General features: G+C 37.1%; 2 protein-coding genes across 4 annotated transcripts in view; one reads left to right on the forward strand and one right to left on the reverse strand.

Moving 5' to 3' along the window:
• The window catches only part of impg1b (interphotoreceptor matrix proteoglycan 1b), a 29,612-nt gene extending 24,581 nt beyond the window's left edge, over nucleotides 1-5,031 (forward strand). For both annotated transcript variants that reach the window (XM_079853161.1, XM_079853160.1), the window contains exons 15-18: nucleotides 1,092-1,277; nucleotides 1,394-1,577; nucleotides 2,429-2,509; nucleotides 4,388-5,031. In XM_079853161.1, coding sequence (XP_079709287.1) covers nucleotides 1,092-1,277; nucleotides 1,394-1,577; nucleotides 2,429-2,509; nucleotides 4,388-4,468 — 532 coding nt within the window. In that variant the 3' untranslated portion in view covers nucleotides 4,469-5,031. The remainder of the gene's footprint in view (nucleotides 1-1,091; nucleotides 1,278-1,393; nucleotides 1,578-2,428; nucleotides 2,510-4,387) is intronic.
• A 1,183-nt stretch (nucleotides 5,032-6,214) lies between these two features.
• Nucleotides 6,215-22,655, reverse strand: part of myo6b (myosin VIb) — a 55,275-nt gene continuing 38,834 nt past the window's right edge. Inside the window, exons 26-33 of one of the 2 annotated variants that reach the window (XM_079853157.1) lie at nucleotides 22,057-22,265; nucleotides 19,532-19,610; nucleotides 16,909-17,069; nucleotides 16,382-16,417; nucleotides 11,173-11,276; nucleotides 9,190-9,321; nucleotides 6,936-7,154; nucleotides 6,215-6,737 (exon numbers count right to left, since the gene is read on the reverse strand). In XM_079853157.1, coding sequence (XP_079709283.1) covers nucleotides 6,538-6,737; nucleotides 6,936-7,154; nucleotides 9,190-9,321; nucleotides 11,173-11,276; nucleotides 16,382-16,417; nucleotides 16,909-17,069; nucleotides 19,532-19,610; nucleotides 22,057-22,265 — 1,140 coding nt within the window. In that variant the 3' untranslated portion in view covers nucleotides 6,215-6,537. The remainder of the gene's footprint in view (nucleotides 6,738-6,935; nucleotides 7,155-9,189; nucleotides 9,322-11,172; nucleotides 11,277-16,381; nucleotides 16,418-16,908; nucleotides 17,070-19,531; nucleotides 19,611-22,056; nucleotides 22,266-22,655) is intronic. The other variant, XM_079853158.1, reaches the window with a different exon arrangement.

Consider the following 22,655-nt stretch of genomic DNA (forward strand, 5'->3'; position numbering starts at 1 on the left):
GTGCAGCGCTGAAAAGGGGCGGGGCTACATAAGGTCTATATGTTGGACGTTTTGCAAATTTTAGAATTTTCCGAAAATTTCTGAAACTTTCAAGTTCCTGGTCTCCTTGTCCCTTTTCACTATGATATTTAGTTATTTGTGTATATATCAAAACAATATTTGTTTTGCTGAAGCTGATTTTTTTTTTTCCATTATTAATAATTTTTTTAAACAATTTATTTGTCTTTGGTGTTAATTGTCACTGTTAAAAATATGTATTGAAGTGCCCCTATTATGCTATTTCAAAGGTTCCTAATTTTGGTCTCCAACAAAATCTTTACATGCATCCAAGGTCAAAAAACACTTAAATTTTTTCATAATATACATTGCATATAGACTCATGTCTCAAAGAGTCTTAAAACAGTTGTTCAAAGATTCAGTCTCTCTAAACCCCTCCTTTCCAAGAGCCTACTCCGTTCTGATTGGTCAGACGACCCAGTCAGTTGTGATTGGTCTACCGCTTACAGCTCGTGTTGGAAATGAAATGCCTATTATCACCATATCTGAATTTCAGCTCCGGAGGCTTCCTCTGCGCTTGTTAACACAGCGATACGAACAGAAACGAAGGCGTCGGCTTTTCCATATTAATTCCAGTGCGAGTCCTCAATCCTTTTGAAGTAGATTTGCAGTGCTAAAAAAATCTTATTCTCGCCATGTCGACAAAACAAACCTTCCAGGCCTCAGCTATAACTACAGTGTTTGAGGACAGGTCAAAGTATACGTTGTTCGCGGGCAGTCAATGAAGACCATAGGCTGCCATTAAGCAAATTTGTTACATTATTACGTAGGTATGTAACAGGAAGTGAGACAGAATTGCTGCCGATTCGTTTCAGCAGCTCAGAATCGATTCTTTCTTTCAGAAGACAATAACTTTATTTGTTGTGCACTTTGATCTTCAAAGCATTGCAGAGCTCTTACATTTACAAAAAGCTATATTACACACTGCATGAAAGGTAATAATCGAAAAAGCATAATAGGGGCACTTTGGAAAAAACTGCCACATTCCTATGCATGCACACTTCTCTAACATGTTTTCTATCAACCACTTTTAGATGTCCCGTAGGCAAATTCTGGCACTACCACGGAGAACGCTGCAATGAATTGGTGTCTGTGCCCATTGACCCTCTCCTTCTCGTAGCCTGCATGGTGGGAAGCCTCTCAGTGGTTTGTGCTGTGATAGGCATCTTGATTTTCATTAACAAGAAATGTATACGGACCAGAAAGAGCTTGAGACTTGTGTAAGAAAGGTTTTCTTTTTATTTAGACATTTGATTTTTCTTTTCAGATTTGGATTTGCAGTGCTGACCCATTTTAAACTTGTTGGTGTTAAGACCTGATTTCCTTTGCATTGTAGGCGTTCACAATCTGCATTCCCCTTTGGTAATACTATGAGAGTAAATCCAGTTTTTGAGAATGACGATGGGGTCTTAACACATGTGTCGAGCATCCTCTGTCCCATGAGCTCTGACTCAGCCTCCTTACAACACTCAGGCCAAGGCACATTTCGATCACTTGAAAGTATACAACTTAGTATTGAGGTAAAGTTTACAACCAAGAAGGTATTCTTAATGATTTATTTATTTAAATCGATGTCATGACCGCTACTAACATCCATAATCAACCCATGATTAAATCATATCTATGTCCTTCGTTTGAGATTCTAATCTGACAGATTTTTTGTTGTTGGCATATCTGACTCAAATCGACTTCGTTTTTTGGTATCAGAATAGCAAAAACACTAAATCTGATCCTTACAAATACGATCCAAAACACATCCATATGGAAACTGAAATCGATTTGAAAACCAAACCAAATTTGTGTGCAGTTTGGCAAAGGGAAGTATTATACAGAATATACATTAACTTCAGCAAAAAATATGTTGCTTTTGGTGAATCAGCTATTTTTTGAGGGTTTCTTTGTCTAGAAGAAACTAAAGGCTATAGTAAAATCCATGCATCAGTATCCTCACCAGTGTTAACACACTATGTATTCATAATAAAATAGATTAAGAACAGTGATATATTTTCTTCTATAACAAGTTACAGACACAATGTATTCAAAACAGACATACAAAAGAAATCCACTATTATTCTTCCGAGCCCTTCAAAGACACAACATTAAGGAATGATTTTCCTAAGAGGACACTAGAAATTATGGACAGCATGCATGGGTTTTGCATCTCATTTAGACTAGTGCATCTGTAGTTGTCTAAATTAATGATATTATGAATATTAAACTTTTTTTTTCCAGCAACAGATGTTTTGCTCATCAAAATATTGACCGATGGATATAGTGCTAAAAATGTACCTTGCTTCGTCGCTTAACAAGACTTTGTCTCCACGGCAAAAAAAGGTTCAAGGTTGATTGTGGTCTGTCATTCCTTTCCCAGATCCCCAGACAACTCTACACCAGAAGATCAGAAAAGTTAACATCAGAAATGGTTGACTTACATCAGTGTACACCTAATGAGGTAAGCTGGTGTGAAAACAACCAATTTGATTCAAACAGCAACCGTAAATAATCACGACAGCTTGATTGATTCTATCAAGATGATAAATCTTTCCCATCAAAATGTCACCTATCAAGAAGAGGAAATAATATTGATAAAACTAGATGTTTTGCGTCCTTCCCATCACCAACGTTCAGTTCCAATTACATTTTTCTTCTACAATCTCAGAACCCAAATAAATATGTCTATGTATTTCAAACAAGTTATTAAATATATAAATATCTTGTAATGTAATGAAAAGCAGAAGCAGCATTATTTGGTCTAGTAGGCTTAAATATTTGTCATGGATGAGAGTTGATGCAAGATTTGTATTCATTCAAGTGTGACTTAATATAATAGGCCACGTTGATTATTCCTGAAAGTAATCCTCTAGTCCTCAAGTGGAATTGTTAAATTAGCAGTGTAAACTATGAAGGATTTGTAAACAATAGAATATTAAACAAAGTATCAGCTTTACAACTAAAATATTAAGGCAATATTGCTTTGTTTATCAATGAACGGACTCACCTGAGTAACTTAATGTAAGTTAGGCTATTTTCCGTTCGAATAATTACTTTCTTGTGGATTCTGACAGTTTGATAAGCTCACAAATCTTTAACTACTAGTACTAAGCACAAACAAATATAAAATAACCTACTAGTTTAAATTATGAACTTTAAATTACATATTAGAAACATTTCATACTGAGTGATATTTACCTCCAGCGAGTAAAACCGTATCAGCGATATTGTCTTGACGCTCACATTTCGATCGTTGTCTGCTGAACTCGCAAATGCACTGTGGAAGCAGTACGAACGAAAAAATAAATAGAAATCATACTTCTTGTTGTTGTTTTTCTTTCATTGTACCACAAATTATGGCAAGAAAACATGTCTTTCTACTGAGTTGTCCTCCTGCACGCTGAAACAGACACACAGCGACTATTAGCCTACCGTACGTTGATTTAGCATTAGCAACAAATTACCCTAAATGAGGGATAGGTCGTCACTCTAAAATAAAAATGAAGTCATTATCGACCATAAAAGGATAATTTTTAAAAATGTCTCGCTCATGCTCGTCCATATAACGTTAATGGCAGTGAATAGCGACCAAAAAAAAAATAAAAATAAAATAAAATAAAAAAAAACCTATGATTCTTCAGACTGCTAACGTTAATTAAACCAGACACATCCAAATAACTTAGCCTGTCTTCTTGTCTTGAGCATATTTGTGACGCCTGTTGTCTAGGTAGGGAGTTTGTTAGGCTTGTGGACTCATTTGGAATTTACCTAGAGTTCACCACCTAAACATTTAATTGAATGAATTAATGAAACTTTTAAATATGTATTTTATTGGATCTAATTTGGACACATTGGCGATTCTGGTGAGCTGCTCACTTTGCCCTTAAAGGGATAGTTCACCCACCCAAAATTGAAAATGTACTTACCACCCTCAAGTTATTCCATACCTGTGTGTGTGTTTTTTTGTTTTTCATTGAACACAAAATATATATTTTGAAGAATGTTGGTAATCAAACAGTTGACGGCCGCCATTGACTTTCCATAGTTGGAAAAAAAAATACTATGGAAGTCAATGGCTACAGTCAACTGTCTGGTTACCAACATTCTTCAAAATATCTTATTTTGTGTTCAGCAGAAGAAAGAAACTCAAAAAGGTTTGGATATACATTAGTGTGAGTAAATTATATAAAAAATTGTCATTTTTGGGCGAATTATGCCTTTAAAGTAGTCACAGGAAGGTGTTCTGCATTGCCATTGTACATAACACATCTGCTGATGATTTTGTGTTTTTCTTAGCTTCTTGAATGACCAGGTTGTTTTTCTTCATGTTGTATTACAGACGTGGCAGATGTCCAGCAGGTCCTCTTGCTGTGTTTTGAGAAGTCCTGATAGTGAAGGCTTTGAAGTGACTGTTTTATGATGTCCACACACTTTTTTTTAAGCTAAGCATGGCACCAAAGCTCTTCACTGCTATTCAAGCAACTCAACTTTGCTGGTTTCTCGTAGACATTTGGTGAGTTTGATACAACCACTCTACTCAAGAATCAGACATATTCTTGGACAACTGAAGGAATACCTCCAGGAATGGGGACATATGATTTAGATCACTCCTTAAGTTATTTTTAATTGTACCTGGAAAAAAAATGTAAATTGTATATGAGACATGTAATGTGTTGGATGCTTTGAATACTTGTCAAAGGTTTGTTTCCTTCCTCACAATGAGGTATTTATTTACAATTGATACATTGGGTTGTATCTTAAATAGAAAATAGATTCTAATCATCTTTTCTAGTCTATCCTCAGTGTCCCAAAAAAAGAAATTGAATGTTAAGTATTTCTGTAACTCTTAATGGTATCACTTGGGGAAAAAAGACAAAAGTACAGGTATGTGGGGATGATATAATTGTTTTTACAATAAACCGAAAAAAGTATTGTAGAATATTTCAGCTGTAAAATAAATACAGTAATTTCTATTTAAACTTTAATGTGCGAATCATTCATGTTGACTTCAAAAGATAATAGTCAGTGTCCCTCAGTAAAGCCTTCTACTCCTAATAACCATTATAAATGCAAAGATCTAAACATAACACGTTTTATATGGAATGTATTTATTTTGGTCTAGTAAAGTGATTAGAGCAACAGTGGCCAGTCAAAAATAAGAAAATCGGAGTATATTTAACCCAGACACATCAAAGATAAATTGACAGATAAGAAACAAATATCGATAGTTTGAGATGACACGATTTCAGTTACAAAGGGTTCAATGGAGAAAAACATTAGCAAATGAAAACACAAAGTCTGGGAATAATGACAGCAAGTTGATCAAATGCAGCAATTTGGTCTGTGCCAAAGTTTTCCCAACGTTTAGAATGTTATTGCATTTCCCATTACTTCTGTTCTTCAGGCAGTTATTATGACCAAATGAGAAAAAGGGGTCAGAGAAGCACATAATGAGACACTCCGTAGTACAAGCTCATTTAAACGAAATATTTCCTTGAATTGGTACATACATAAATGTAAAAATGAGAGAAATCTACCACACACGCCGACAGAATTCACAGCAAATCATTAACAAAGGTGCCATTATCACTTCACTGAACAGAAATGAATATGCCCTTTAGCATATCACCATGATTTAAGTACAAAATTGCTGAGCAAAACCATGCACGACAGCAGTGACTATCCTTTTTTTGAACTGAAGCCGCTTCAGTTCTGATAAATTTCTGATGGTGCATTGAAACCGCATTTACAAAGGTGAGACAAAATATTACAAGCTAATGTATTCCAGTGCATGTTCCTCATTAGCCTTTCCCAACATCATCTGATAAGATTAAAGATACTTTGACTAGTTATTCAATGTATTCAAATATTAAATGTTGCTCCACAATAATGACCATTTAAGTCCTATAATAGAATTTTATTTTAAAAGGTGAAGTGTGTAATTTCTGCGGCACTAGATAACAGAACTGTGGAAAAAGGTCTGAACACCTGCCATTTGTCGAACAAACAGATGGTCCCACCCCTAAACCCACGACATTGGTTGAGCCAATGTTGCTCGAGCTGAACATGGAGCAGTGTTATGTCTGATCACTGTTATCTTATTTTAAAATGCAACAAATGACACCCATCACAGAACTGTCTATCGCTGCACACTGAAATGTGTCCCTTTGTAAAGATTACACCTAGTGTATTTATGAGCAGGTTTACATGAGTGTAACATTTTAATAACATCCCTATCAAATGAGACATGAATTAGGTCTGAAAATCTTAAGGCATCTCTGAGCAACAGGTTCAAGAAAGGCTCAGATTTGTATGAAAACTGGTTTCTACGCTCACAGCAAAATGAAGAACAAACTACAAACAAAAAGTAAATTAGACAGTAATTGCTTCCACTAGAGTTGTACAGCCCTTTGTTTTAGCTACACCACGTTACCATCTACATCTACACATGTATAGATAATGTGGTCCAGGAGGAGAAACGGGCGATGTTCACTTGAGAAGGTTCTGGAGCATGGCGGTCGCGTAGGTCGGTCTGGCCTGCTTGCTTTCGATGGCGTTCCTAAGGTATTGGATTCCGCCGCAGCGCTCCCAGATCTCCTCAAACTGGCGGGGGAGGATCTCCGCTCCACGTTTTCGCGTGAGCCCGGTCTCCTCCAGACTCAGCTCGCACATCTCCATATCGTCCTTACCTGGATACAGCAAAAGATAAAAGGCACCACGCTATGCTTAGGTGCACACCTCCCATCCGCAGATAAGAGTCATATTTTCCAGTGAAGCTTTCAGCTATTTTATCTTTCAATTCTGAAGAATTCATTGTTCACAGTAGTGGAAAATTATTGTTTTATCTTATCAAAACATTAGGTAGTACTGAGGAAGGCCTTTGGTACCTGCTACCAAGAGGATCGGCTGCTTGTCTGGATGAAGCTCCATCTGCCTGGCGATCCAGGGGCCGTCAAAGTGAGCGTACCACCAGCCTTTCTTCTTGTTCTGGGGGTCTTTGTACTGATCCGCAGGCCTTATGAAGGGAATGCGGAAGTAACGTTGCTGTCGGTTCATTGCGATCTCTTGCTGCCGGGCTGGGACAGGTGGAGCAGGGTTCTGCTGGGCTGAAGAAATATAACAGAAAATATTACAATATTAACGATATTATAACTCTTTCTAAACTAATTCTGATAGTGGAGCTTGTCCATTCAAATTGTGTCGCCATGATTCTAGAGTGTTGGGATAAAGTAATTTTTAGCATGTTGCTATGCACTTGTTCTGAACGGTCCAACTAGAGATCTGCACGGGATGGATTGTTTTTAGTCCCGCTCCATCAAAAAAATGGACCTACCCACAACTTTCAAGTTTTGTCCCACTCCTGTTGCAAAAGCCTGGTAGAGATCTACGCACATGGACTTTCAGTGTCACTCTGGTGCCCTTATTCTATTTTTTTCCAATTTCCCCCACACACAACAATTCAGACATCACCTTGTTGCAGCAGGCAAGGTCTCCTATATGCCGTGTACAATATAAAAAAACACTGATAATATCCAACCCTGCACCAGTAAACCATTTATTTTTGTAGCTAAATAAAGGAATATGATACAAACCAATAACATTCTGTACCTTAAATTACTCCTTACCCACTGCAATGGTTTTTGGTTCTTGTGCCAGACCTTGCTCGAGGTGATCTGAGAGCCTGTCACGAACCGGCCTAACTTGAGAACTGAACGGTGACATAAGTTCCGTGGCTTTGGTTGATCTTGGTTGATCAAGCTCCACTATTTTCATAACTCTGTATTACAGTCATAATGTTTCCTTAGGTACCATTAGTCTTTTGCATCTGACCTTTACTTCAACTGCCCACCTTCTATGCTGTCAGTAAATAGTTTTGTTTTTTGTTTGTTTTTGTTTCTGTTTGTATTCCAAATGTAATGCGATATGCAACTGCAATCACTCATTTCTTGGACTGGGCAAATGTCTATTGTCCATTTATGTATGAACTGATTATTTGTTCTTTACTGTCATTGTGAAGCGTCCTTGAGCTTGGGAAAGGCGCTATATAAATTAAACATATTATTATCTTGATTCCATAATTCAGCATTTTCTGCCATATCTCCTCAGTCTCTTTTCCATTGCAAGCTCTCCATAGAAGACCATGTTGCATAAGACATTCCCGGTCTCTATATTAAACTCAAGTCCTTCGTTGATGGGACTCCATTCACAAATCTCCTCAATGTGACGCATGCTTTGAGGGATCATTCATGTACTTAGCACAAATGGTACGGTATGAGTTACACACCAAATGAGGGTTTGTTCAAATCAAATCTTCATATCAGACCATCTATTAATACTGTATGCTCAAAATACATACCAAGTACGTCATAAACTGAAGTAGGCATTTTAAATCCATCATCCCTAAGGATCCCTAAGGAGCAGATTGAGAGGTTGGCATAATGTCAAGAAAGTTCTCAGAGAGGTTCTCTGCACTTTAATATTGACTTTGTAAAGCCAGAAGCCTGATTTCATCTCTCGGAGTGAGGCAGCATAAGCCCCATGCACCTGATACAAACACTCCACTGTTTGAAGCTAAGACACATCTGAGGATTTGACAACAAGAGAGGCTGGGAGTTTGAAGTGAATCTGCAGGTCACGCAACTCTAAATCTTCTGTTTGTTCTGCACGAGCAAACACTTTAAAAAGCACTAAAGTCTTCCAGCAACCAAACACAGTGATGTGCCTTTCAAGCAGGGAAATAAGCAAGAAGTTTGATTTCCTTGAAACGGCTGTGGGTGCCTTTAGATGTGCTTCTAGCTGTCTGCATTATGTGCATCACAATTCTAACGCTAATCACAAAATGTGCTGCAAGGAACTTGAAAAGAACATCAAACAATAGTGCACACTCAACCTTGAGAAACAACTGCAACACACACACACACACACACACACACACACACACACACACACACACACACACACACACACACACTCACATAAGAAAGAAGTTCAGAGTATCGGTCCAGAATAAATATTATGCTGAATCACATTTTGCCATTACAAATGAAATCATCAGCTACACACGACTGCACAGAGCAATCTGTATTCTGTTGTTCCACCACCATGCAGACCGTTCTCTTGGGGAAACGGATCATGTCTTACCATAGTCAGTGACCGATTTGGGAGCCCTCATCTCTGTGTCTGTATTTCGTTTCTTGTTCTTTGATTTCCAGGCATGGTACACCTTCAGACGACGATGAAATTCTTCTCGACATGCCGCCAGCAACTCTATATCTACATGGGTGAGAGATCATACAGTCAGTACTGCATTGCATTGTCACGCACAGGCTGTGAATTACACAATGGCCTTCGGGGGCGGGGGGCGGGCACATACTATATATATATATATATATATATATATATATATATATATATATATATATATATATATATATATATATATATATATATATATATATACACACACACACACACACTACAATAGTAAATGAACGAAACCTTCACTAAATAAACTGTGTGCTCCTATTTCAGTGCTGTTGTTAAGTTGAGGATATTTTCAACAAAGTTTTCTTCATACATTCAGTTTAACAGCATTTAAGAGGGCAAATTTTATCATTCAGCTGTGTATATGCATTTTAAACACATGATGTTCTTAGTCCATGCAATAAATGCACAGTTTTATAGCCTTCATCTTTATGTAATTCAACAGCTCAGGTAAAGTTAATGACCCATTTCAGAGGTGGCCAAAATTACGATTTAAAATCAGTCAAAGCTAGAAACGTATCTTGTAAAGCTTACTGGTAAAGCTTCATATTACAGGTCGACTAATGTCAGATGGCACTGCCATCCACAAACTAGATTGTGGATAGTTATTGCATTGAATGCATTTATTTGTATACTTGTTGATTATTTTTCTGTTTTTAAAAGTAAAATACCTGGCCACTAGAATGCAATAATTATAAATGAATATGAATAAAATACACAACCACAAAATAGCAACTTGAAACTTGTTTAAGTGCATTGTTCCTTGACTAAAAAAATATGCATTACACGCATGAAAATATATTTTTTATAAAATTATAGGATTTGTAGATTTACAATTTAAATTTAAAATTTAAAATCTTAAATATTTAATATATATAAGATTTTTAATCTAATTAAAGATTTTTAATTTATGCCTTTTTAGAAGCTTTGTCAATAAGCTGCTGTTTTCCATACAACAAAAGTGAATTTTTATAGGGAATGTCAAGCTCAATGGACAAAAAAGCACCATAATATTATCATAAAAGTTGTCCATACGACTTGTGCATTAGATTCACTGTAGTTACCATCAAGTCTTCTGAAGCTATACGATAGATGAGTAATCTTGCCCTCCGCCATTAGTTCTCAAATCTCGTTAGTGAATGCACATATTCAAGCTTTGAATGTTCATGACCAGAAATTATTTGAGAGCTACAACAGAGTGAGGCTTCACAGAGGTTTTCAGTGAATAGTGACTTTGAATCCAGACTAATTTCTGAAAACTTAAAATATAGTCCACAAGAAGATTTATGGTGGTTTTTGGTCATTTTTGGAACTTGATGGCCCGTGAGTGAACACTATATATTTTTTCTTGTGAAAAGGAACATTCTGCCAAGCATCTTGTGTTTCATAGAAGAAAGAAAATCATATGTGTTTAGAATGACATGAGGGTGAATAAATAGACAGAATTTTCATTTTAGAGTAAACTATTCCTTCGAGTCTATAAACACCTGAAAATTAAAGCAACATGACAGACCAGAAAGTAAAAAAGGAGTGAAGTCCTTGTGTTTTATGGTTCATAAATAAATAAATAAACAAACAAAGAGATCTCCAAATAAAAAGTTAGCATTTATAATTCATTAATTCTTAAATAAATAAATAATGGAGTGAGAGCAAGCTGCAAAATCAGTCACTTTGAAAAAGCCGTACTGCTGCAATCTCTAATCATCATGCTAGTTCCTAATCTTCAAAATATCACATGCTAGTCCCTCCATCTTACAAAAGAATACATGTTAGTCTCCAAAATTACATGTTTTTTGACATGAACAGCTTCAGGTAAGCAGGAAGTTCTGAGATCAGATTGAGGGGACTGATTGCTCCTACCACAGGAGGTGTTGATGGCGTCTCGCAGCTCAGCGTACTTCCACTTGCTCAGGTCGTACTTCTTCACCCCAGCTGCCACCTTGTTGGCCTGCACCTGCGCACCCCTGATATAGCACAGAGGAAGAACAATTTTGAGTTTTTCTTAGCTTCATATCTCTCCATAGGCAAAGATTCTGATCGTTCTCCTACGCTCCTGTTACCAGCTGCTAAACGTTCCCTAGGCTACAGCACAATCAGATGATTAATTGGCCTTCTACTTACCTGGAGATACATTCTCTCTGAAACTTGTAATGACATGGAAATAGCACGGATCATGCCAAATTAACACCTCACTGAGCAAATTAGATACAGCCTTGGCAACACTGTGCTGCAACAGTTAGGGTGGTTAATGGCGGTTAACGACGGTTAATGGTGAGCGAGGGAAAGGCCACATGCGAGCTTTGCGAGGGTTTTTGCAGTCCTGACTCCCACGGTGCAGGGAGCTCCAATCAGAGCAGGGATTGTCTTTTTCTTTACTAAAGGCGCACAAGGTCTGTGAGGATCTATGGGACGATGGCCAAAACATCACCACCCAAGAGCTATGACTCTAATCACTAAATCAAACATCATTAAATCCAACAATTTCAAAGCTTGTGTACTATGTGATCATGACTGTGAGCATGTGGATTTTTGATATGGTTTCAGGTGGTCCTGGGTGGCCAAAGAAAAAGTAAACAGCTGGTGATACCAATGGCACTTTTAGTAGAATGTTATGTGGTTGCTAAGGTGTTCTGAATGGTTATCATCATATAAGGTAGTTGATAAATGTCCTTAGAGATCGTTGGCTTGTTGCTAGAGTGTTCTAGGTAGCTGCTCAGGTATTGCTACTGTAGGTGGTCATTGTGTTTATTAATGTGTCGCTAGGGTGCTAAAGGCTGAAATACACTACATGACGTTTAACATCTGTTTTAAAAACAGATTTTAAAACACTGGGTATCATACACTTGCGGACTTTGTAAAGTTACAAACAGGGCCCTAAAACTAACTTTTTACCATACCTGCTAATGGCCTGTGACTTAAGATTTACCAGCCATAAATATTTTTTTACCAGCCATGAAACTGTTTTCGCATACAGCAGCCAGTTTTCAGGTACAGACATTTAATAAAGTAATCAAATGTAAAATAATCACAGCATATAATAATCCCTTTCGAGTCTTCTTGCACTTAAATGTTTAAATTGGCAAGGCTTAAATTTTTGTGACGGCACAGCACTGGCCCGTCAACTGTTCCGAGCGTCATTCACGTTTGTTCACGTTCATGTTCTCACAAAATTGGTTTGTTAGATTTCATAAAAATGTTGGCAATTGACACCGTTTCATTTACTCGCCAACACCGATTTTTACTCGCATTTGGCACTTGGCGAGTGTTAATTTTAGGTCTTGGTCACAGAGGAAAAACTGAGCATGATACACTAAACGACTGAGGATCACACACTACCAAACTTTCAAGTCATTACGAACAGAACAAATTCACACAGAAACACGTGCCTTGTTGCTAGGAGATGTGTGTCAAATGAAAACAATATGTGTTCTAAAATCGGCTCAAAATATCAAACATGTTTAATATCTTCCGACTGGATGGCATCAAACTTTAAAGCTAAAAAAAAACAAAAAAAAACACGGAGTTTGTGACCATCACTAGACGATTTTCTGTGAAATCTGTCAACTCAAATCTGCAGACTGGCTCTGACTTTCGGCAACTAGCGTCAACTTGTCCAGACTGTAAATCGGGGCAAAAGTTGTGTAGAGTATTCAAGCCTTGAGTGTTCTAAGTGGTTGTTCTAGAAAGAACTTAAGGGTTTTATGTTAGAACGGTGTTGTGTTAGCGGCCAATAGTTTAGCTGGACAATAACTTTATTCTAGAGCTGCTGTAAAGCCAAAACAATCTCTGTAACTTTAATTTCCTATTATCACTGTAAAGCCACTTTGAAACAATCTATGTTGTTAAAAGCGCTATATAAATGAAGGTGACTTGACTTGACTTGTTGCTAGGGTGTTGTGTGTTGTTACCAGTATATGGTATAATGGTATGAGTAATAATAACGATCATATAATAAAGCACCACGAATGATGAACTCTGATAACCATATGAGAGATTGTTGTTTGTTTAGGTGACTTCAATAACAAGCTCATCATTCCCAACCAACTTAAGAAAGACATGTGATCTCCTGAACCAAAGCATTACCACAGAAGACAATTATTCCAGTACCTGAGGCCAAGATTTAAAGTCATAAAGTGATGAATGATGATGTCACTCTACAGTCTTAAAGCAAACTTTCTCATATAAAAGCAGTGACAGGTGTCCCAGAAGAGGCTGAGGGTTGTCAGTGTGAGCAGTGAGTCTGGGAGGAGCTCTTGCATGGCTGAACATGGTGACACTGGATGTAGGGACACTCTGTCGACTCTGACAGCTGTGAAGAGCAAAGCTGCTTAACGGAGACCCTGTGAGAGAAGTCACTGAACCAGCAACCCTGCTGATTAACTCACTCATACAGGTGTAAGTGGAGTGCTAACACACACACACACACACACACACACACACACACACACAGGAACAGAAGAGAAATGTTAACACTAGCGCTGGAGATGCTACTCATAATTCAAAATAGTCCAACTACACTCAAGCAAACATTTTTAAAAAGTAGTTACTACACTACAAATTACAAACAAAAAGCATTGAACAACATTAAAGCTATTTAAGGGGAAACACCTTTAAAAATATACAGTGGCCCAAAAAAATATGAGTCAATGTTATTGAATGACATATAACAAAATTTCAGGCCAAATGGCATTTATTTTTAAGAAAGCATTAACATATTTTACAAACATTATATTATATTTATATTATATTATATTAAATTATATTATACTTTGGGTTGTTAAGACTTTTTTTTTAAAGAAATTAATAATTTTATTCAGCAAGGACACATTAAATTGATCAACAGTAAAGACATTTACAATGTTACAAAATATTTCTAATTTAAATTAATGCTGTTCTTTTGAACAAACATATTTTCCACAAAAAAATATTAAGCAACACAACCATTTTTTTAACATTAATAATAATAAGAATTTTTTCTTAAGCACCAAATCAGCATATCAGAATGATTTTTGAAGGATCATGTCACACTGAAGACTGTAGTAATGCTGCTGAAAATTCATCTTTGCCATCACAGGGATGAATTCCATTTATATATATATATATATATATATATATATATATATATATATATATATATATATATATATATATATATATATATATATATATATATATATATAATTTTTTTTTTTTTTTTACTGTATTTTTGATCAAATATGCAGCCTTGGTGAGCATAAGAGAACACATTAAATTTTTTTAACAAATCTTGCCAACCCCAAACTTGCTTGTATAAAGTAAACAAATGTGTTTGAGACTTATTTTTTACCATAATTTGTTTGCAGATGTCACTTGGTTTGATATGTTATGTAAAGCAATGACATTCATACATTTTAAGCATTGCTTAATTCTTGTGCTGTGTTGAAAACCCTATGACACGTGATGCTCCCCATCAAAAATGACTAGCCTGCAAAAAAATGCTTATAAATCTCTCGTTATGCTACCAGCTCTCGCGTGAACTCACATCAGAGGCCCACACTGAAGAAAATTATTAGTTGAATAAAGTTTTTTTTTGCACACAAAAAGTATTCTCATCGCTTGATAAACTTAAGGTTGAGCCGCTGTAGTCACTTGGACTATTTTAACGATGTCTTCACTAACTTTTCTGGGCTGGCAGATGCAATTACCTAGCAGCCTATGGAGGAGTGATCCAGCTTTCAGATTTCATTAAAAATATCTTAATTTGTGTTCCGAAGATGAACGAAAGTCTTATGGGGTTGGAACAACATGAGGGTGAGTAATTACTGACAGAATTTTCATTTTTGGGAGAACTAAGCCTTTAAGACAGTTAAGACAGGTTTTGTATTTATTTTTGAAACTGTTTGATCGTACGCCTCGTTGATCTGAGCCTCACCGATTTGAGGATAAAGTTCATCTCTGTGAAAAAGAAAGCCTGCAATACTCAAAATAGTTTGTATTTGTGTACATGAACGTGTGTGTGCGTGTGTGTGTGTGAGAATGTGCGCGGATGCAGGAGTGTGCATGTATCCAAGCATGCACAGGTCCGAGGCCTTTATTTTTGCAAGCCCACATGTACATATGTGAACATGAACATGATGAACAAAACCATCTTTCCTCTTTAAAGCAACCGTTCTCAGTAAACACTAAACACTATAAAAGTTTCTTTCTTGAGTGCCATCATCCAGAACTGAAAATGTCCATGCTGAGAGCTTGCATTCAATTCCTATGAGCAGGTGCTGTGCTTGATGCATATATCCAACATCTATTTTGAGGCAACAGAAGTAAATGGAAATAGGGTTGTTGAGGTCCCAAGGAAATAAGATTGAAATGGACCTATACGAGACCTTTAGAAGCTCCCAAAGACTCATAATTTCTTGGTATTTCTTTTTTTCTTCTTCTTTTTTTTTTTTGAGAAACCAATCTACAACAAATTTGTAACATTTTCTGAGGAAAATGTGAGTGGAGTTTGACTGTAAAAGAAATTGCTGCCACAAAAGTGTTCTGAGTGTTTGCCAGGTCATTGCTAAATATGACTTTTTTTTGTGAATTTTTGTGCCCGTTTTATCATTTATCAAACAAGATAATTGTAAATCTGTTATTTAGAAAAGTTTCTCAAAAGCTATACAATTTGAGTTATCATTCCTCAAAAATATTGCAGGCTGAGTTGCACACCAAAGTGTAATATGTAGTGTTAGGGGCTTTTTCAAAGTATGAACAACAAACACCTGTAAGAAAAACCTAACAAAAAAAAAAAACTCCCAAGGACTACATTTGTGTGTCCTTGATTTCATTGGTAGGCAAAAACAATATTAATTCTACAAATATAACCACGTGCTAAGTCTCTATTTAATCCAAGAATTCATTCATGTATGAAGTATTTAGGTTAATTTCAAAACTAAGAATTAGCCCATTGTTTACTGTGACTTTCTATGAGTAATCCTCTATCTAGGTTGTGCTGAGATTACGGGGACAGGACGTGACTGTGGGTGAGTGTGGTTAGACTGAATGAAGCGGAAAATCAGGGGAAAAAAGGGCCTGTTCTATGTCTTACATCTCTGTGAAGAACCAAACACCTGTGGTACCATCACTGGAGGGGAGAGGAAGCACAAAAAAAAAAAGGTTTGGATGACAACATGGTCTTCTTAGCATCAAGTTAGCATGTGTAATAACATCAAAAGAGCCTTTTATTTTATTATACATAAAGCAGGAACAGGCGACAGTTCTTTGTCCACTTCCATTAACTAAATGAAATATGACTCCCGAGTGCTGCACCACAGGCATCTCGTGTTTCTGTTTACCTGCTTTTGTAGAAACACGAGTTGGCCGCATTAAAAATGATTCATGGCATTTATGTAACGCTGTCTGGCAGAACCTTGTTCTTTGTTTGTTGTTCTGTCGCGGCTCGGGACCATACAGGCTCTTTTCAGATGGAAATCCCCATATAAAAACATCGCTGATTTATGTGCGTTTTATGAATGGCAACATTCCGGCGTGGAGTCTTTCTTTGTATGATTTCACCCGGTGACGCTGTTTGTCGACTTTATTATTATTATGTTGCGCGTGTGTGTTCGTGCATACCTGCGCAAGCTGGGGTCCATTTGGGCTTCATCCTGGATGAGTTCTGCCTCGCTCTGAGCGATCCTCATGGCCAACTCTCTGTCCCTCCTCTCCTGCTCCAACATGGCCTGTGTCTGAGTCTCTTCCTCTCGATCCAATGCCAGCTGCATCTCAAGTTCAGCCTGGAACAACATACATTCCCACAAATCAATAATACGCACACACAATCTCAACACCTTTGGCGTTTACCACACCTGTGCCTTCGTTCTGTTCCAACTCGATGGAAACACAGAGACATGAATTTAAATGGGTGCCAGTGGGGGTGCCAACAGTAATGACCACATATTTGAGCTCAGAGTGTTGAACTGTGGTGGGCCAAAGAATCCGAATGAAGCTGACATTATTCCAGTTTTAAAACAAGGCTTTTGGATGCCTGTTTTTTGTGTGTCCTCAAGCAAAAACTTGTTTGTGAGCCAGTTTCACTACACAGATGCTGATTGATTAGCTTCATCTACATTTTGCTGACAAGCAGCCAGCTTGACCAGCACTAAACAAGGACTCATCAGCATAACCCAGCCTGGACCAACATGGAAATTCAAGACCCAAGTCAGACAGGACATGTTGAAGAACTTGTCCCCTTTCTTAAAATAGCCAATATATGTTTTTTACATCCATGAAACATAACATGCTACCAGTGACATTCGGCACACAAATTTGGATATGCCCATGAGTGCTAGAAGACTTTTTTTTTTTTCGTTTCCGTTTTCCTGAAAGAGAAAGTCATTTTAAAAGCCTATACCTGCTAAATCCCTGATGTTGCTGACTTTCAGGAGGGCTGCGGAAGCTTTTTGGTTATAACATTTCACTGTCAAATCAACATGATGATGTTTAAGGCAGGCTACAGAATTCCCTCAATCTCCCCATCCAGTGGCGTCTGGTACATTTGAGGGAAGAGAGATTAGCAAGGTGGCCCTGCCCTAGACACACTGTGACCCATCTATAGCACTGCCCACTGAAAGGAAATTAAGTCATTACACTGCTGCTGTGTGCTAAGGTCTGATTAGGCATATAATCGAAGCTGTACTGCAGCCAGCCGGCCTGGGATTCTATGTCTAGACTGTGTTAAATGAAATAAATGAAAAAAAAAAAGAAGAAAAAGATTAAAAACAAATAAAATGAAAAGCATGGTTTTAGATGTGTAAGAACAGTCTGGGAGAGAGTCCAGCAGCTTGGTCCAAAAGCATAGGTATAAAACAGCAAATGAGTGGTAGAAGAGGAAAGCTTAGATGGAACATTTTCATCAGAGAAAACCTCGGAGAGAAAGAAGTATGATGCAGGCACTATTCTGAGGAAAAAGCAAGCTGAGGAGTAATGCCCATTTATACAAAGACATATATATATATATAGAGAGAGAGAGAGAGAGGGTTACTGCACACACTGGTCATGATAAATCTGAGCTATGAATCAAACTGCAAAAAGCAGGAGAGACGTGGTGGAAAACAGAGTGATATATTATGGCCGAAAATAACAGTGATAAAGATTTTATAAACAATGTGACAACAGTCTTTGAGTGAATTGCAAATGTTTTCTGTTGCAAAGGTATTCAATTTATTCAAGGATTCAAAAACAATTGTATTTTCAGGTGATAGAATAAACATTGATTTTTTTTATGCTTCTATTCTATTCTGACTGAGGCATTATCTGTTCCATTTTCTGTAAACAAACAAATAAATATATATATATCTCTTTTTACAGAAAATGGAACAGATAATGCCTCAGAATAGAATCATAATAAAATAGACAATTTTAATAAAAAAGATCACAGTAGCAGACTTTTAATAGAAGTGGCACAGAAAAAAAATATTTAAAAGAAAATACTTCTTAAAAGACTTATATAAGGTCTCATTCATTAATATTAGTTCATGCTTTATCTAGCTTTATCTATCTAACACTATTTTTGATTAATCGTAGTTGATAAAAATATAATTGTTCATTCTTATGAGTTCAAAATGCCTTAATATTAACAAATTGATTTATTGTGAAACAATGTTAACAAATACAACTTTTCATTTATTGAAATGTTATTTAATTAAATTAACTTACATTATAAATACTGTGGAATAATGTGTATGTTTGTATGTGTGTGTCTCAAAATAAATCTGAATAAAATGAATTGTAATAGTAAAGGTCACAGTAAAAGTTAATAGAATAGAATAGAATAGAATAGAATAGAATAGAATAGAATAGAATAGAATAGAAAGTAGCACAGAAGCTTTTTATAGTGTGCAACAGTTTTCGGTCAGCATGGGCACAAAGCGTCTCTGCAGGGCGATTCAACAGAGGAAGCAGTGCAAGGGAAGTCAGCCAAGCCCCCAAACACAGCATCACCATCAGGAGAGAAGGGACATAGAACTTTCCCTCCGCAGACACAGCATAATCCAGCCCCAGGAGGTAGGCAGGGGCTGATGAATAAACCCATAGGCCGCTGTGACAGCTCAATACAGTCATGATTATGCCTGTAGAACAGCCAGTCCCGGTCAGCTCCGAACATGCCAGCGTGAGACGGAGTGGGCATTTGGTTTGCCGAAGGAGACGCAGAGGAGAGGAATCAATACACAGAGGGAGCACGTATACACATACACACCTGCATGACTCGCTCTTCCTCTTCTCTTTTCTTTCTCTCCTCTTCCTCCTGTTTCCTTTTCTGCTCCATCTCGGATTTCCTGATGGAAGAAAGATTGAGGGAGGACCGTTAATGAGTTACTCCGGTCTTCGGGGAACTATTCCTCCTGAATGACCCACAGGAAGGGATTTGAAAACACCCACATGTGGATTCACAATTGTCACACAGAGAAAGTGGACCGCATCTAGTCTTTGTAATGCGAGCAAGGCCCTTCAATAGCAGCTGAAAATGAATAGTGCGTGGTGAGCGTTGCTATTAAGTGTTGCTATTGTCATTTTCATAACAAAAGACCTATATATATATATATAATCTCACAAACAGCAAACCAAATCTACTGCGATTTTCTTTGTACTATGTTAATCATGGATTCGGGTATTTACATATGCATCCTTGGGAACCCTAAGACCTTGAAAATAGGGAGATTTGAGTGGAATTGGGGGCACAGTAATGATACAATTTCCGTTGAATGTTTAGCAGCTCACAGTAAAGGTGTGTGATTTGCATTACACTGGGCGAAAACACAGAAAGTCTCAGAGCGCTAGAGAATTTTTTTGCATTTATCATTTGTAATTTACATCTTTAATTACAATTGATATGATTTACATGATTCTTCAGAAATCATTCTAATATGCTGCAATCTGCATCCCCAAGGATTCGGACTAAGGACGGGGCTACGCCAAAGAACTTTTCTATACAACTAAACACAAATCATTGTAGCTCGCTACCATCTGTTAATACTTTACGGAATAAATACCATGCAAACTTCACCTGCCCTCTGATCCCAAATAAATCCCAAATTTTCAATGTGGTTTCAGAGTTTTGGACCCCACTGTATAAAATTTCAAAATGTATCTGGTAAGTTTGTGTAATGGCATCTAAAAGTTAGCTTTAAAAGCTTCTACTGAAAGCTTGAAACAAAGGAAATCACAATATATTTTATAAGGAGTAGGTTCAATTTTATACTGGCATGGCAGACAGCATTCTTAAAAAGTTCTCCACATAGAAAGTGCAAAGAACTTAAGGTAATGCAAACTTGTACTGTAGTTGTTAATGCAAGCCGACTGGAGTTGTACAGTCAGCTAATATTGGCTCCTATAAATGTACGAGGTAAAAGCAGTACCTTTCAATCAGTAAAACATGACGTGACAGTCCATCTCATGTACATGGGATTCAGGCTCTTATTATGATTATATACAATATTAGTGTTATATGAAATTATCATTAAAGCTCTTGCAGGGTGTTCTTGCAAGAATGGAGCAGCAACTTAGTATATCACCACCACTACTTATCAAGCTGTGATCTAATCCCATTTACGATAAATAAAAGCTGGTTTCAAAGGTTTGAAATTTTTAACCTGTTGCTTAAAGGGCTATATGTAGAATTCAGAAACCCTTGTTATTAGCAACACCGTACAAGAGACTGAACGTGATTCAAGTTCTTTTTCGTTCTTCGTGTAGAAGTAAAAAGAAATTCACTCTGCTGAGAGTGACGGTTAGATGAATATGTAAAGATGTGCTGTGCGCTTTGATCTCAATAACAAAATAAACGCAACAAAAATGACAGCAGTGAGAAAGAGGCAGTTAAGAAATCTTCTGATCATAGGGAATGTGGATATGTTTGCACAAGCTCTGCAATTGACCGGCATCATGTCGACAGATGAGGTGATTTAATTACACTGTTATGGTAGTTTGATTATAAAGTATATATTTGAGATTATAGACTATACAGATTGGGCTATGTGAGACCATGGTTTGAATTAATTCCTTTTCTTTGCATGACACATTGACTTTACAGTATAGAGTCCGGAACATTGTATAAGCATTCATGTCATGTGTTATTGAACGGAAGAGAGGCTCTCAAGAGCACGAGTAAACATCAAAAAAAATAAAATAAAAAAAAAAGTCATCCTTCACATAAAAATCAGTCTACAGGCTTTCATAAACAACCTAGGAAGTCAGGAAAGATCTTGTTTTTTAAGTTTCATTACAAGCTGTTCACATATTGGCAACAAAAAAAAGCCATTCATACATGAAAATTCTTACATATAGCCCCTTTAAATGAACAGGAATGTTTAAAATCGTCCACAATTAAATCCAGACAATAAAGTAATCCATACGAATGGGCTCCAGGGTGGACGGGCCACACCAAACATTAAATAACAGAAGTTGCTATTGTTGCTTCTGTTGGTGTGGAACTAGATATTTTTTTGACAAGATAAACATAGAAACATAGTTTTTTTTTCTATAAACATAGAAATATCATCATGACCTGATTCATGAAATGATGACAGATGCTATCCATGACAGCAGGCTCTGGAGAATGCATAAGAGAGAGCAGGTCAAGCCGAACCCTCCAGTGATGTATTAATCTTTCTGCCAATCCCCTCCTACACCCTTTTTTTTTCAGCTCCTGTTCTTCTTTCAAATGTACTGGGACTCTGACCTAATGTACGGGTTACTCTGTTTGAAACTTGTGACGTGACTCACATGCGGCGGTCTTCTTCCTCCTGTTTGCGTAACTGCTCCTCCTCTTCGCGTCTCTTCCGCTCTCTCTCCATCTCCTCCTGGATGCGCTTGAGTCTCTCCGTCTCCTCCTGCTCCTGCTTTTTCTTCTGCATTGAGGAAAGGAGATGCTCCGAGCGTTTCACCAGGCCCTCATATTCTTGCTCGATCTCCTTGCGACTCATCACCGTGGACTGAGAGACAGAAAGAGTGTTAAAATTGATTCGATTTGATTTATTTGAGTATATTTTAGTTATAATGTCTGCTTTGCCTCCATATGAAAGAAATTTTATAGGGCAGTGTTTCGGCAGACCCATGATTCAAACCGGTAACTTGTCTTTTTGAGCTATTCATTACAAGAACAGGCTCATGAGAGTCATTCTTTTCAGAAATAAGTCAACTGGTTAAACTGGATGTTTTTGATTCACTAAAAAAGAAGGGGCTCTTAAGAGTTACTTGTTCAGACTTCACTGGTTACATTGTATGCTGAACTCAATAGAAAGACAAACCTATGAGAGCTTCAGTTTTTGATAGAATGAAAGTAGATGTAAATTTATACTGCCAAGCTCCAATTGGGCAAAAAA

The sequence above is a fragment of the Squalius cephalus genome, assembly GCF_949319135.1.
Source record: "Squalius cephalus genome assembly, chromosome: 20".
NCBI classification, from domain to species: domain Eukaryota; kingdom Metazoa; phylum Chordata; class Actinopteri; order Cypriniformes; family Leuciscidae; genus Squalius; species Squalius cephalus.